General features: G+C 38.5%; 1 protein-coding gene across 1 annotated transcript in view; it reads left to right on the forward strand.

Moving 5' to 3' along the window:
• The window catches only part of DCTD (dCMP deaminase), a 58,854-nt gene that overhangs the window by 4,495 nt on the left and 39,702 nt on the right, over positions 1-14,657 (forward strand). The window contains exon 3 of the mRNA XM_074822766.1: positions 5,180-5,222. Within this exon, the coding sequence (XP_074678867.1) occupies positions 5,180-5,222 (43 nt within the window). The remainder of the gene's footprint in view (positions 1-5,179; positions 5,223-14,657) is intronic.

Here is a 14,657-nt window from a genome sequence, read left to right on the forward strand (position 1 = left end):
CAGAGTGAAGTCCCTGAAGAAATTTACAGCTGTTACAACTCTTAACTTGTACTATCCACAAATGGCTCTGAATCAAGAGCCGCAGCTGTCTTCCTGAAAATCTGCATAGTTAGTCTCCACTGCTTTCAAACAGCATTTGGGTGCAAAATGAATTATGAAGTATGGTGACAGAATGAATTTCTAAAAACATCTGACACAAATGTTTGAAACTATATATTGGTTATGTTGTGGGTTTTTTGGACACTTAAACCACCAAATATGGACAAGTCTGACTTCCCTCACATACAGCTACTGTAGAAGTCTAAAAAATAGTATTTTCAGCATCATAAATATTTGTTTATTTAAAAACAGTGAAGTTTACTTGACAGCTATGTTTTCCAGAAATACCCTACCAAAAAATAAGATTCCTTTATGCAGTGAGATTTTTAGTTTTAAAAAGTCCTGTAAAGAAAAACAGTGTACATGCATGAGGGAGGAAAGGAGGAGGAGTGCTACTTTTACTGTTGTCAGTCTCTGACGTATGTATACATCTGAGAGTAAAAGATATTTGAATAATATTGTTTCTGGTTGAGTTTATGATGATGCTCTGCGGAAGCAATGGAGGCAGATAAAGTTTATGCTCATTCAGCTTTTCTTGTTACTCCAAAGCTTGCTCTTTCCACCTATATTCAATTGGACAGCTTGCTGCTAAAATAGGATGTCCTACAAAGATGTCCTGGAGTATGAGTGGAAAAGACTATACCAAGTTCTGCTTCAAATGAATATATACTAGCTTTTTTCAGAATTCCGGCCTTATTTTTGCCTTCAGGCCTGCATAGGAGAAAGTAATGAGCAATTACACATTTCGAGTTCTTGCAGGCATAATTCTAATCCTATAAATCTGAAAATAAGTGCACAGAACAATTTTAACTGATTGTTAGTCTGATTAAAAGTTTAGGATAGGTAGAATGGAAATGATGTGGTAAGAGCCTATGAAAACGTGAGTAACATTTTCATGGTAAAATCTTCCCAAACTCACCCCAAACCACTCATTAAACTAACTTTGCATTCAGTTCTGTAACTCTGATTCATACTGCTGATATTTCTGTGGACAAAGAAAAAAGAAGATGGAGAATATTGGTTGTTCCAAAAACCCTAGGATTGGCAAGGTCCAAATTAGCCTCCAAGGCATATTCCCACAGAATTTCTTGATGCAGTCTTGGTATGTTGTCTTGATGTTACATCTTCCATAGAAACAGTCTCACTGTATTTTTTTTTAAAATATATCTCTGATACTTGTGCACACAGATTTAATTTCCTACGTTTCATCATATCTATTGAATTGTGGTGGCTATTCACTGCTGTCTAATGTTTTTGGAGAACTGCAAAAGCACACCTGGTCAGCCAGGAAGGTTCCCAGGAGCCTGGTCGTGACTTGTGGCCACATGCAAGACAAAAGTAGGCCAGCAATAGAGGGTTTCTGCTCATTGGCGTGGAGGAAAGAATGAAGGAGTTTCTCCAAAACAGCTTCTTTGGTGGAGAACAGCGGTTAATTTCTTCAAGTATTTAAGATACTCCATCAAGTAGTATACAAGTGCACAGGTTTACAGAGCTAATACTTTTAACAGTCCCTCTCTGATGGTGCAAGGAGTGCTTCCACCACAGCCAGAAGAAAGCACTTAATGTACTTCTGCGGTGTTGTATCTAAGGGGGGCAACGGGTGAAATACAAAAAGGAATGTTTTAGCAACGGCATCCTGAAGTACATTTCTTCTCTGTATCATCCATGTACTTGCGGAAACAGTGCAGTAAATGAAGTAGACTGGACTAATTGGTTGAGTATTTAACACCTGCATTACAAAACCAAAAATGATCCTCTGACTGATGGAAAGGCTTATGGAACCTTTCTTCTAACAAATGAAAAATCTTTGAAACACAAAACAAGTACGAACCTGCCAAACTATAATATGAAAAAAAATGCTTCTTTTATCCACTTTTCACCTCTTCTTTCCCCTCAAAAAAGTAGGGTTTCTTTGTGTGAATGCAAAGTACTTTGACATCTGTCCTGGCCAACAACAAAGGAACCTCAATCCCATCTCATTGCTAACAATGCTGCAAAAATAAAATTAATCTGTGCAATTTATAGCAAAAATAGGATTGATGCATCAATAGCAAGATTTAGCACTTCTAGACTGCTAGAGGTGTTGCTGAATTGTATGAATCATCCCATGGCAATTTTCATTCTAGTCTGGTTATCCAAAACCCAGAATCCCAATGTTTGCACTTTTTGGAGGACTGAAAAAGATCGAAAAACACAGCATGATATTATTATGTCCACTTTGCAGTGAACATTAAAAAAAAGTGTTAAGTGACTTGATAGAGTGAAAAATACCTAAATGAAATAGGATAGGAATTAGAACATAGGATGCTTTCAGCTCCTGAGCTGAATCTGTTGAACTGCATTGTGTCATTTTTATTATTTCAATATGTGGTCTCAGAAATACTTGGGGTAAGCTTTCTTATCACAAGGAAAAGATTATAATTTATACCAAAATTCCTTTTATTCAGTATCTCATTCCCAGGTAAAATGTGTATAAAAGTTATCAATTCCATATGGTCAACCACATGTTATGAAATGCTTGTGTCCACATATAAGACACATGACAATGTTTCAACAACTCTCTCCTTTGAATTTCTTGGTGGAGAAACATAACAAAAGCATAAATTGTAGTTAGCTGTAGTTTTGTGTTTATAAATGAAACGTTTCATAAAAAAACAACCTCCAACAACATAAAAAAATTACACTGAATGATCATTCAAAAAAAAAATTCAAAGTTAGGAAAAGTCTGCAAAATTCAAGTATTAAAACATAATCCTTGGACTATGAAATGTCAGAGCTGTTGCTTGATCATCAGCTGTTCTGTAAGGGTGTGAATGTAAAGCCAAAGGATATACAGTTGATGCTTATACCAAAGAAATCACAGACTCAGAGGATAGTTGAGGTTGGAAGGGACCTCTGGAGGTCATCTTGTTCAGTTCCCCTCGTTAAGCAGAGCCACCTAGAGATGGTTGCACAGGACCATGTGCAGACATTTTTTTAGTATCTCAAAGGATGGAGATTCCACAGCCTCTCAGGGCTCCAGTGTTTGGTCACCCTCACAGGAAAAAAGTGTTTTCTGATGTTCAGGGGGAACCTTCTTGTTTCATTTTGTGCCTGTTACCTCTGGTCCTGTCACTGTACACCACTGAAAAGAGCCTGGCTCCATCTTCTTTGCATCCTCCCTTCAGGTATTTATATACATTGATGAGAAGCCCCTAAGCCTTCTCTTCTTCAGGCTGAACAGCTCCAGCTCTCTCAGCCCTTCCTCACATGTGAGGTGCTCCAGTCCCTTAATCGTCCTTGTGGCCCTTGTTGGACTCGCTCCAGTATGTCATGTTCATGACTCTTGTGTGGGGAAGCCCAGAAATGGACCCAGAATGCCAGGTGTGGCCTCACCGGTGTTGAGTAGAGGGCAAGGATCATCTCCCTCCATCACCAAGGATCACCTGGGCAACACTACTAATCCAGGATGTTGCTGGCTGTCTTTGCTGCAAGGGCGCTTTGCTGGCTCCTGGTCAGCTTGTCCTTTTCTGCAAAGCTGCTTTCCAGCCAGTTGGCCTGGAGTGTGTACTGGTGCGTGAGGTTTTTCCTCTCCAGGTGCAGGACATTGCATTTCTCTTTGTTGAACTTCATGAGATTCCTGTTTGCCCATTTCTCCACATCTTTAAAGAGCACAAAAGCGTGTCATGTAATTCAAACATACCAAAACAAAGAAACTACTATGCTGCAAACTGGCTTCTTGAACTCTACGCCAGAGGTTCCCCTGCAAGCCAGCAGCTGGGTATTTAGAATCAGTGCTGCTTTCCCTTTAGTCTCGCTAGACAACCAGAACAAGAGATAAACCTCCTTGGGACTGCAGTCTCTGCAGCTTTTAGTGGTATCGTGGACATCACTCATAAAAGACCTTGGTTCTTCTATGGAAGCATTAATACATCTTTGTACAACTCAATATGCCACCTTCAGCATAAAGTGTTCTTTTATATAAAGAAGAAAAATGGTGTTTTCAGGCACTATCTCAGAAACTCTCTGATTACTTAACCATTGATACCTTTTTCTCAGAACATAACAAATGTGAAAGAAGTGCAGCAGCCTGCTTCTCACTCCAGGAACTTGGAAACAGTTTGTTTGGGCTTTTTTTCAGATTGCAGAATGAGGCATTTCAGCCTGAGGAAATAAAATGCAATGCGTCTTCAAAATGTAGCAGAACAAGGGTTGGTTGTTCTACAGCTTCCATCTAGTTTCACCCTATATACTTAAACCAAGACTCACGGTAATTTTTTATATATCACTGATGGGGGTAGGAAAGGTAGTGTCACCTTTTTCTATGGCAGGTGCTGGCTCCTGCTCTTTTCCTTGCCTTCCCCTTCCCACCTCCTTTCTGATACTTGCTCCCTCTGACGCTGCTGTTGCTCTGCAGCCGTCAGCTCTGATCTGCCAGGGCCGGGGCCGCAGCAGAGCTACTGTGAATGGACCTGGCTTGCTCTATGCAGCTGGCGTGTCTCTGTGCCGCACTTCCCAGTGTATGGTGTCGTACCTATATCAACCATGCTGCTCCCTTCTCTGGAGCATCCCACATCCCCACTCCCTGGAACAGTCTTGTTAGTAGTGGCTGTAGTCACCTCCATACCTGTTGCTGTGATCAGCCGGCAAAGGACCGTGCTGCTGACAGTGACATCTGCTGTTAGAGTCAGTGGCTGGGGTTGCCACTCAAACCATCCCATTCTTGTGAGACAGAAAAATAGGGTCAAAGCCAAAACAGAAGTGCTCATCCCTGGATTCTGCTCAGGAAGGGCTCTGAGCAGAGGTGAGTATGCTGTACATCCTTCAGTGACCTTGAAACAGCACCAATAGCCACACCATCTGGTGAGAGCTGGAAGAAGCAACTGGAGGTTGAGAACCATCATCACCCCTGGAATCGGTGTGCCTTCTACACTAGTTGGAGGGAAAGAGCCATTCTCAAGTTACACATAACCACTAATCACAGGTGCCGAGATGCTGGTAAGAGAAAAAAATGATCTGACCAATAAAATACATATTTTTAAAGTTTTATGTGGTTTTCATAGATCATGAGTAAGCTAACACAAGCTTATGTTTTGTTTAGGTAAGAGGAGGCAAAGAAATACACTGGGGCAGGGGAGAAGAAGGTAAGAGTTGTTCATGAAAAGAGGTTTTCTTGAATCAAGTAAATCCTTGAAGGAAATCATGTTTCAGAAAAAAAATCTCAAAGAGAACATTCAAAAATTCTCAAAAGACCATATATGCACATTTTGTGTCCATAACGCCACATGAAAGATTAATGCTTTTCTGTATATATCTTTAAGAGATCTTTTTTGATGTATCAACATAAATGAAGAAAAGCTAAAAACAGAGAAAACTTGTCTGCTGTAGTGAACCTGTAGTGCTACTCCTGCCCTTTATCCTGTAAGGCAAGAAAGAAGTAGTGTACACTGCCTTTTAATGCAGCAGAGGCCTTTCGTCAGTCATTTTGTTTAGTGTCTCCATCTGTGGAATATGCTTCTCCAGCAATCTTATTGTAATAACATATTCTAATCCATTAAACTCACTCTGGTGAGCTTGCAGTGAGCCATGACATTTCCAAATCAAAGTAAAATCAAAAACCTTAAACCAGACTACAGAGCTAAATTTTTTTTTCACATCCCTTCACTTTATTTACAGAGGATTCATATATTCAAATATACCAAATCATCATGACAGAACAATTATGATGTCTTGTCATGTCATATTGTTTGAAACAATGTCAAATACTGAACTGAAGAACCTGCAGAAAACTAAGAAATAGCAAAAAACCCCAAAGCCAAACAATGGTGGATGAAAGACAACCCATAATGAGCATGTCAGAACTTTCTTTTCTCTGCTGCTTTACCTGATGGTTGATATTTTTGCAGCACCAAGTGAAGTCCTGTTAGTCCAATGATTTAAATCCTTAAGATGATCCCCTATTCCAAATGCCATCCAGCTGGGTACAGGGCTAACAGTGTCAATTCCAGGGTATGACAGGGCTTCTTAACCTCTGCAAAGCCTTGCTTTTCCCGACCAACACTGGCATATAATCTACATGGATTGTTACACATCATTTCTGACGTGAGATTGTCTCGGTGTGTAGTTAGGCTTATTCATATTTTTAATTTGTGTACCTGTACAAGCAAATTGTTCTGGGACAAGTCACAGGAGCAGACTTTCTTGAAAGCAAACACGTAGCAGGTAGGAAGAAAACTACATTGCTAAAGTAAGCAAGGATAATGGAACACCAAACCAAATAGCAAAAATAATTTTTAGGGTTGCCTTCAAATGATTGCAGGAAACCCAAAGAGCTGAGTGTTAGTAACTGTTGAACTTTTGTTTTAAGCAGGTGATTTTTGCATCCTCTTCTAATGCTGGATTTTAATTTTAGTGCTCTATACATAGGAGAATTAAGCATAGCTCTAGAAAAGAGGTAAACATTTCCATGTCAGAATTCTTCACTCTTGTGTTTTATCAGATGTGTTTAAATCTCATCTTGCACAAGTGGAAATTACTATTTCTATTTTGTAAATGTACATAATATGATGAAATCACTTCTTAATCTCCTCTTTGGTAAGTTTTCACTATAAAGCTCATTTTCTAGTCCTTTAATAGTTTTCATTTCTCTTCTGTGACTCCGCTCCAATTAAAGGAGATCTTTCTTCAGTTCGAAATATCAGAAATAGAACTAACTCCCCAGCAAGTCACACTAATGCCAAATATAGGAATATGCGGCCTCTATCCACTTCTACTATAGTTTGCACAGTTTTTCGGCCATAGAGGGGATTAACTCCTTCTGCCACAGCACCTCACTGGGACTTGTGTCCAAGGATTGCTATTGTAACCTAAGCTCTTCTTCTGTGACAGGGATTCCCAGGACCAAGGCCACCGTCCTTTAACGATAACCTGCATACTTGTTTCCCAGTTACAGGATTTTATATTTTTCCTATTGAAACCCATATTGTTTACTTTCAGCCATTGTATTCCAAAGCTCTAACCCCTGTCCCACTGCCATCATACCTGTTTTTTCACAATATACTGTCAGAACAGAAGTATTTTATCAGCATAATTTATTAATATTTAATGTGCCTTTTCCCCAGCTACAAGACAGAAGTATTTGTGAGCATGTCTGCTTTTTTCTGCGTTACTTCTGTTGTTACCATCTGTGAATGGACCACTATCACTGATGCTATCAGAATATGAAAAGCTAAACTACACAAAGTCAAAATACAGGACTGAAGGTAGACCTGTCTTTTTGAGCTCTGATGCCATCAAAATTATTCTATGGAAGTTGACATACATTTTAAGGTTTTCCAGACAAGGATTTGTGTATACCTTTATTTTACCAAAGTCCATTTTGATTTAAATAATGTAGCATTAAAAATAAAAAAAGGATTATTTTTCTTTTTTCACAATTTTTAGTATAATGTCATCGATTAATCCTAAAATCCATAAACTTTCTCTAGAAAGGCCACACAATTTCCTATAATTTTTTAAAAATAAGGCTAATAGTTATAATAATAACTAAAATATCATTCAAGACCTTACTTCAGCACTGCTGCTCTTGCTTTATGTCATTGGTGCCTTATGTCACAATGTGTAATTTTAGACTAACTACAAAATAATTTGGACTATCTCTTTGTTAGCCTGAAATTGTTTTGTAAAGATATAATAATTATGTTTTTATAAGGTAAATATGCAACCCAAGAAAACACATTCAAAAAACCCTGAGCTTAAAGAAATTCAGTAATCTTGAGTTTCTTCTGCTTGATATTTTAACAAGTCTCCTGAACACTTTTTTTTCCATCTATTCCTAGACACCTTTCCTGTCCCCAGCCCTGAACCCTGTCCCCTTTCCAAAAAATCTCAGTCATCTTTCCTTCAGGGACAGCTTGACAAATCGATGCAGTGATAAAGTTTTATCACTCCTGCTGCTGCTCTGACTCTCCCCATCTGCCTGGAAGAGCTACAGTAAGAGCACAGAAATGGACGTAACCCCTTGATGTAGCATATCATCTTCTGGACATTTTCCTGCCGTATGAAATTGTGATTTATAGCTCAAATTAATGAACGTATACTATGGCCTTCCCCAGGGGTGTTTGAGAGGGACCTTTTGGAGCCACCGGTCTGTGACATTGGAAAGCAGCAGACCCCTTTGGTTTCTGTAGGAGCGATACCTGCACCTCTCCTTCCTCCTGGGAGCACTAGGGACAGCATGAGGTATTTTGTCTCCTGAACCGTGGAAATGGGCAGCTTCTGCCTCAGCAGCCAGGCTGCATTGCTTCACTGAGCGGGCCTGGCTGACTGCATCCTCATACTCCTGCCATCAGCACAGTTGTAAGTAGGGAGGATGCTGGCATGCCTCTCCCCTCTTGGCAAAGCAGATTAATAGGACTTTTCTTATTGCTCAAGGTTTCATGTTTTCTACAGCCACAGGCAGACATTACAACAGGTATTAAACGTATCAAGATCTGCTTTCAAACTTCTTTTCAAACCACTAGCCTAGGCACTTGAGAAATGCTGATTACCATCTGATGATTTTGAAATAATAATAATATAACTCTGGCTCTAAAATCAAGTTTATGTCTGAAATGTATGTAGGAAGGGGATGAATCAGAACCAATTATGTTAATGCATTAATTATTATACTCATATTAATAAATCAACTTGTTCATATTATTGTACCCAGGTTTATATTATTAAATCCAGAGGGGAAACAAGTGTCACAAACAAGTGAACAAAAAGTTTCTCCTGGCAGGATGAAAATATGTGAACCTAAAGATCCACAGTATTTCAGAAGGCTTGAGGCACTTTCAGAATTCAGTCTAACTGCCTATGCATAAAAGATTCAAATCTGTTTGCATGCTCAGATTTTAAGATAACATGTAGGTAACAGGTCACGTGCAGGTACAGTAGAGCATTTGGAAGAGCTGAACTTTGTAAATTAGCAGAAGCTCAGAAGCTTGGCAAAATACAACTTTAAGTTAAATAGCAAAAATAATGGTATGTGTATACATGTATAATTTGACAGTACATTAGGTTTTGCTATTCTCTGCTAAGAATGATACCTTTAATCTCTTGCTGCATCTAAACATTTATTTGACAAACATAACCACGATTTTTTTCATCAATATTACAAAAATTGTGCCTCAAATAAAAATATTGTTGTCATGGGACAAAACTTTAGATAATATATGCAGAAGTTACAGTAGCATCCAGGAGTTCATATTTTGTAGCCATTTTCATTAGGGAAAACCTTTATTAACAGTTAGCATTTTTTTCCTCAGCACAGCGCTTTCAAAACATTTGCTAATTAAAACCTTTATATCTTTTAGACAGTAAAAGTGCCTTTTCCAACCTGCAACAGCTATGTAACTTATTTTATTAGTGGTTTAGTAATGAAGTCAGATAAACCTTTGATTTAATAATTAGCATTTATAGAGTGCTTTCTGCCTTCAAAGCACTTCACAAACATTAACTAATTAATTCTTGCAACTCCCCTGTAATTTGGGGAAGCAAATATATTCATACACATTTGCCTGTGGTTTAGGGAAGAAAGTATTATCTCAGACATTTTATGAAACAGAGAATTAAGACATATAAATTAAGTTATTCACTTAAGTCCACAAAGATGGAAGCTTCATCAGAATAGGAACTGAAACTAAATTATTCTCCTCATCCTCTTCTGTACTCCAGTCACTTCCACTGATTTTCTCTGGAGGGGTCCAGCCAGGTCTGGCAAAGCAAAGCAAAGCTTTGGATGCCTAGCAGGTCCCTCCATCTTCCCTTTACCCAGCGTCTCAGACCACTCGCCCATGGTCCGTGCATACCTCAGGAACACATGTGGTGGGTCACACGACAGGTTTGTCCGTGCGTGTTGGCTGTGGACGTGCGGCCATCAGACAGGGAGCGGGCCGCAGCAAAGGGTTGCAGTGGGGCCTCTCCTTGGGGCTCCCAGCCCCTGCACCACACACAGTCAGTCACATCTGACAAAGCAGGCGTGTGGGGCCAGAAGCAGGGAGAGGGTGATGCACCGGAGCCTCAGCAGCAGGGTGCGGCAGGGGAGCCAGGCGTTGGACTTAATAGGTCTCTCCCAGGGATGCTCCTCTGGGCTCTCTGACCTCACTAATGAACTCTACCCACTCTGGTCTACCTGCTGTTAGCTCTCCCTGGCCATTACTACAGTACCCAGACAAAATTTAAAAAAGAAACAGTATTCTCCTGCTGACAGCTTGCTTTATTTCGGCCTTGAATACAACCTGCTACAAGTATTTGTTACTGTAAAAGAGGAATATTGTTTGTTCCCTTTCTTGACTATGGGTTTACTGATTTGTTGCTTACAATAATATAGCTTTCCTATCTACTGCGACCGATCTAGCTACAATGTTATACTGAATTTTAGCCCTATGACAGATACGTAGCTCTGTGTGTGTGGCAGGTGGAATGAGTACAAGCTGCAAGAACGCTGCACCATGGCCCTGATGGTATCAGAGGACAATGAGGAGTCATTTGCAGTGTTTCAACTCAGCAATGCAAGTCAGCTCTTGACTTGCAGGCTTTAGGAAATTTCCTGAAATTAAGATACTTTTTTACAGCAAATAAAGTCCATTAACAAGATTTCAAAATGAATGGCTTGTTTTCAGTGAATTTAAGAATTCCATCAAGTACAAAGGCCCAATTATTTATCTTTCTTTGTTTTTGCTGAATGTTGGGAATTAATATTACTGTGTAAGTTTTTGTGTATTTTTGTTAAGAGTATTTTTGTTTGAGTGATGAAATAGTAATCCAGAAATCAATTGTATAATTGCTGTGTATCAGTTTCTCTTCAACCAACATTTAAAAAATCCAAGAAACTTCAGGACATTTTTAACAGCTCAACTGAGCCAAGTTTTCATATGTCATGGTGTCTTCTTCAAGCAAGAGAAACAGTGAAACAGCAACAGAGAGATATCTGCTAACGCACGCTTCATCATTACATTCAGATAAAGAGTACAATTACATAATGTAGGAGGTTCATAAAGATTAGAGAATTGGGGGCTAAGCATTCCTTGGTGATCAGCTATTTGTTAAGTATCGGAGAGTAACTTTTTGTGATTCTATTTCTGTAAGCTGAGTCTGTCAAGTGGAGACTACTAGAAAACAGAACAGTGCTGCGTTTTGTATTTGGTGTGCCAAGCACTATTTCTCTATGGAGATGAACAGATTTTTTTTTAATTTGCTACTTTATTGTATTTATAATTAGCCGTCTGGAAAAAAAAAAAGTTCTCTTTTAGCATCTGCAGTGATGCATTGATTCTTTCATTACAGCAAATACACATGACCCCCGGTGTTCAACTGTAAACAATAATAGTTACTGGCTTCATTAGGAAGCTAGCAGATGGCTTATAAGTTCTCATGGTAGCTTTTATCCATTTGAGGCTTGCAGTGTGCAAATGTTTGTCTTTTAAACAGGATAAAACAATGTAAAAGGGGCTCTGTGCTTTGTTTTTATTAGTAGCAATTCATTTGTATTGCAGATTTGAATCTGAGTATCTAAGTGCACTGTCAATTTTTCCTGGCTGCAGGTAAAATACTCTCTGGTCCTTGCCTCTGCCTGGCATTTTCTGTACCAGAAGAAATGAGGTCAGACACTATTTCTGGAGCTTTGACAGAGCTGTATTCTTCTTCTTGCTATTTTTCTTAGCAGGACCCATGTTATAAACCCAACCCTCCTTCATTTCCTCTTCCCCTTCCCTTTCCCCTTCCCTTCCCCCCCGCCCCCCCTTTCAGCAGAGAGACAGCACTGCCTCTAGTTTGCCCTACATGGACTGGTGATCTGACCATGGAAATCATTAGTGCCATTTTGTCATTCCAAAGCATTATTTACACAGCCAAATTTTTGTGTACAGCTTTGGAATACCTGACAGGTCATTTACTGTCATCACCAGCCTGGTGCTTGGAGTGTGATGAACTTCAGGATGCTTCCCAGATAGGCTGCAGGCAGTTGCAATGATTGTCAAACATAACCACCACATTTATTACATAAGTGGGCAGAGCTATCTGAAGACTAGTTAATCTTCAATAAAATTTGGTAGAGCACAGTAGTTCTTTTAAAGCAGAACAGTTTTATTTTAGTGTGTGAATCTTTCATGGTTTTTCTCATACTTCTAATACAGCCCAGGCTCCAGTTACTACTTTAATGTACTCAATTTTGTTGGTAGCTGGAATCAAGCTACATTATTGAGAAATAGAAGCAGGGGTCATATATTAAATATGATGTTAAATACCTTCAGTTCTCTTTTAAAGCACAGGCACACGGTGGTGCAAACTCCCTCAAAGTGTTGCACTGCTGTTTCAAATGGACCTGCATATGGAGGAGCCAATAGCTTGTTCGTGTTCATTCAATATTGGCTGCTCATGTTTTCTTTGCACTAAGGCATAAGCATTTGACTGGTTGATTTTTACAATATGAATGCCTCTCTTCAGGTAGAAATAGGCAATTTGTTTCAGAAAGGACCATAAAAAATTAGAAACCTTTGATAGGAGAAGTCTTATTTTGAGAGTTTAAATGAACCTGACTGCCTGGGCCTCCCGTTTCTTTATTGTACAGTAAGGGCATGACTATCAAACTAGGGGGCTTTTTTGAGTAAACAGTGATCTAGTGAATCTTTAGGGTTTCATATTATATTTTTATGTTCTATATTCAGTTTTAAGGTTCAAAATTACTTTTGTTTGGAGGGACGTGTCTATCTCCTGGAAGGCATATTGGAATTTTGCTTTCAGAGCAAGTATTTTCAATTTTTTTCTTTTCTGTTTTATTAAAAATAGTATTTGCATAAAAAACTTTCTTTCTTCTAAGCACATCTGCTCTGGCTTCTGCCTCACCTGAAGATCTAACCCTTTGCATGTGACATCTTCAATGAAGAATAAGCAGCAGGAGCAGATGAGCTTTCAAGAAATAAAGATCCTATTTTCATGCAAATGTACTAGTAATTAAAAACTATGGGAGGAAAAAAAAAGCAACTCAATATGCAATACCTTCAAATTTAATTTGAAGTATAATAGTTTCAAATTTTTCCATAAGAACTCCCAAACTCTTTAAGTGGTTTAGTTTTGAGAACAGTAATAATTGTCATTCAGATTAATGGGTTAGTTTTTCTTATCAAAAGACACCTTTAAAATAAATTTGGGGGTAATAGTAAGAAGTTTTAAAGTTTTTTTTTCCCTGTGGCTTGAAATAAAGTTAGTTAAATTCCTAAGTAAATGAATTTCCATTCAAGTCTGTGGGTTAAGTAAGCTGTACTCAAAAAGCCAGCCTAAGGTCTACTACAAGCCCCACATGACTTCCACTACAGAAAGTATGCCAAGCTGTATCTTCAGCATTTACTGTTGCTTCATTAACCATCTCACCTTTCCTGAAGGAAGCATTTTACTGAAAAACGAGTCTGTTTTTATTAAGTTTTACCATTCCTTATTCATCACTTCAAAGCTTACAAAATCAGGAAGGGGAAGATGCTTTGTGGTAATAAGGCATCCCACAATTCTATCCTTTTAAAGCCACTGCAGAAATTCAGAGATACTTAACTTATATCTATTCTATTCTATTCTATTCTATTCTATTCTATTCTATTCTATTCTATTCTATTCTATTCTATTCTATTCTATTCTATTCTATCCTATCCTATCCTATCCTATCCTATCCTATCCTATCCTATTTTCTGTCTACAGTAAAATGAGTTTGAGTTTGAGATCTTGAGCATTTTTGATTCTCATGACACATAAGCACAATTCACAATAAAATAAAATCATTGCCTAAACTTTGGACCTAGTTCCATTCAACTTCAAAGTTGTAAACTTGCAGAGTTGGAATGCATAAACAACTTCTGCCATTTTATCCTATGCTATTTAAATTTATTACTCAGTATATAGAAGTAGTCACAGCTCCCAAATGATAGGTGCACCTTCACTGATTAGAAATAAGTTTATTTCTGAGGAGTTTGGAAAGGCTGGGCATTACATATATATGTACACACACACATATATATAAAAACAATGGAAAGCTGCATAATTTAAATCTCACAGAATAAAGAAGTGAGGTATTGATGATTTATTGATTACAGCTTACATTTAGATGTGGAGATGCGGGAGCTGATAAATAATGTAAATATTTTAAAATTCTGTCAGCGATAATCTAAAGGGAATATTGTGATTTGCAGTAATACTTGGAAGAATTCCTTCACTAATTCTTGCAACTAGAATTTCTTGTACAACAGGCTGAGGTATGGCCCATGGACTTCACAGGGATTTGGTAATGCCCCATCCGCATCAGCTAATTCTTTTTTCCTTTGCATTTCTGGCTTGGTTCTTGCTTTTGTTTTTGTTTTTTCCTAGGGGAGGGAGTTGGACCATAAGAATAAAGTGAGGCAGCTCTATGGAAAACCATTACTGTAAATGCTATGAATAGAACCTACCACTACATTTCAGTGCTTCAAATTTTGAAATTAAGAAATGGAGGAGGCTAATGAAGGTTGGGTGTAGCTATGATGGGTATGGCAATCCATGCTCTATAGATTTGTTCC

The sequence above is a fragment of the Strix aluco genome, chromosome 4 (assembly GCF_031877795.1).
Source record: "Strix aluco isolate bStrAlu1 chromosome 4, bStrAlu1.hap1, whole genome shotgun sequence".
Taxonomy (NCBI): Eukaryota; Metazoa; Chordata; class Aves; order Strigiformes; family Strigidae; genus Strix; species Strix aluco.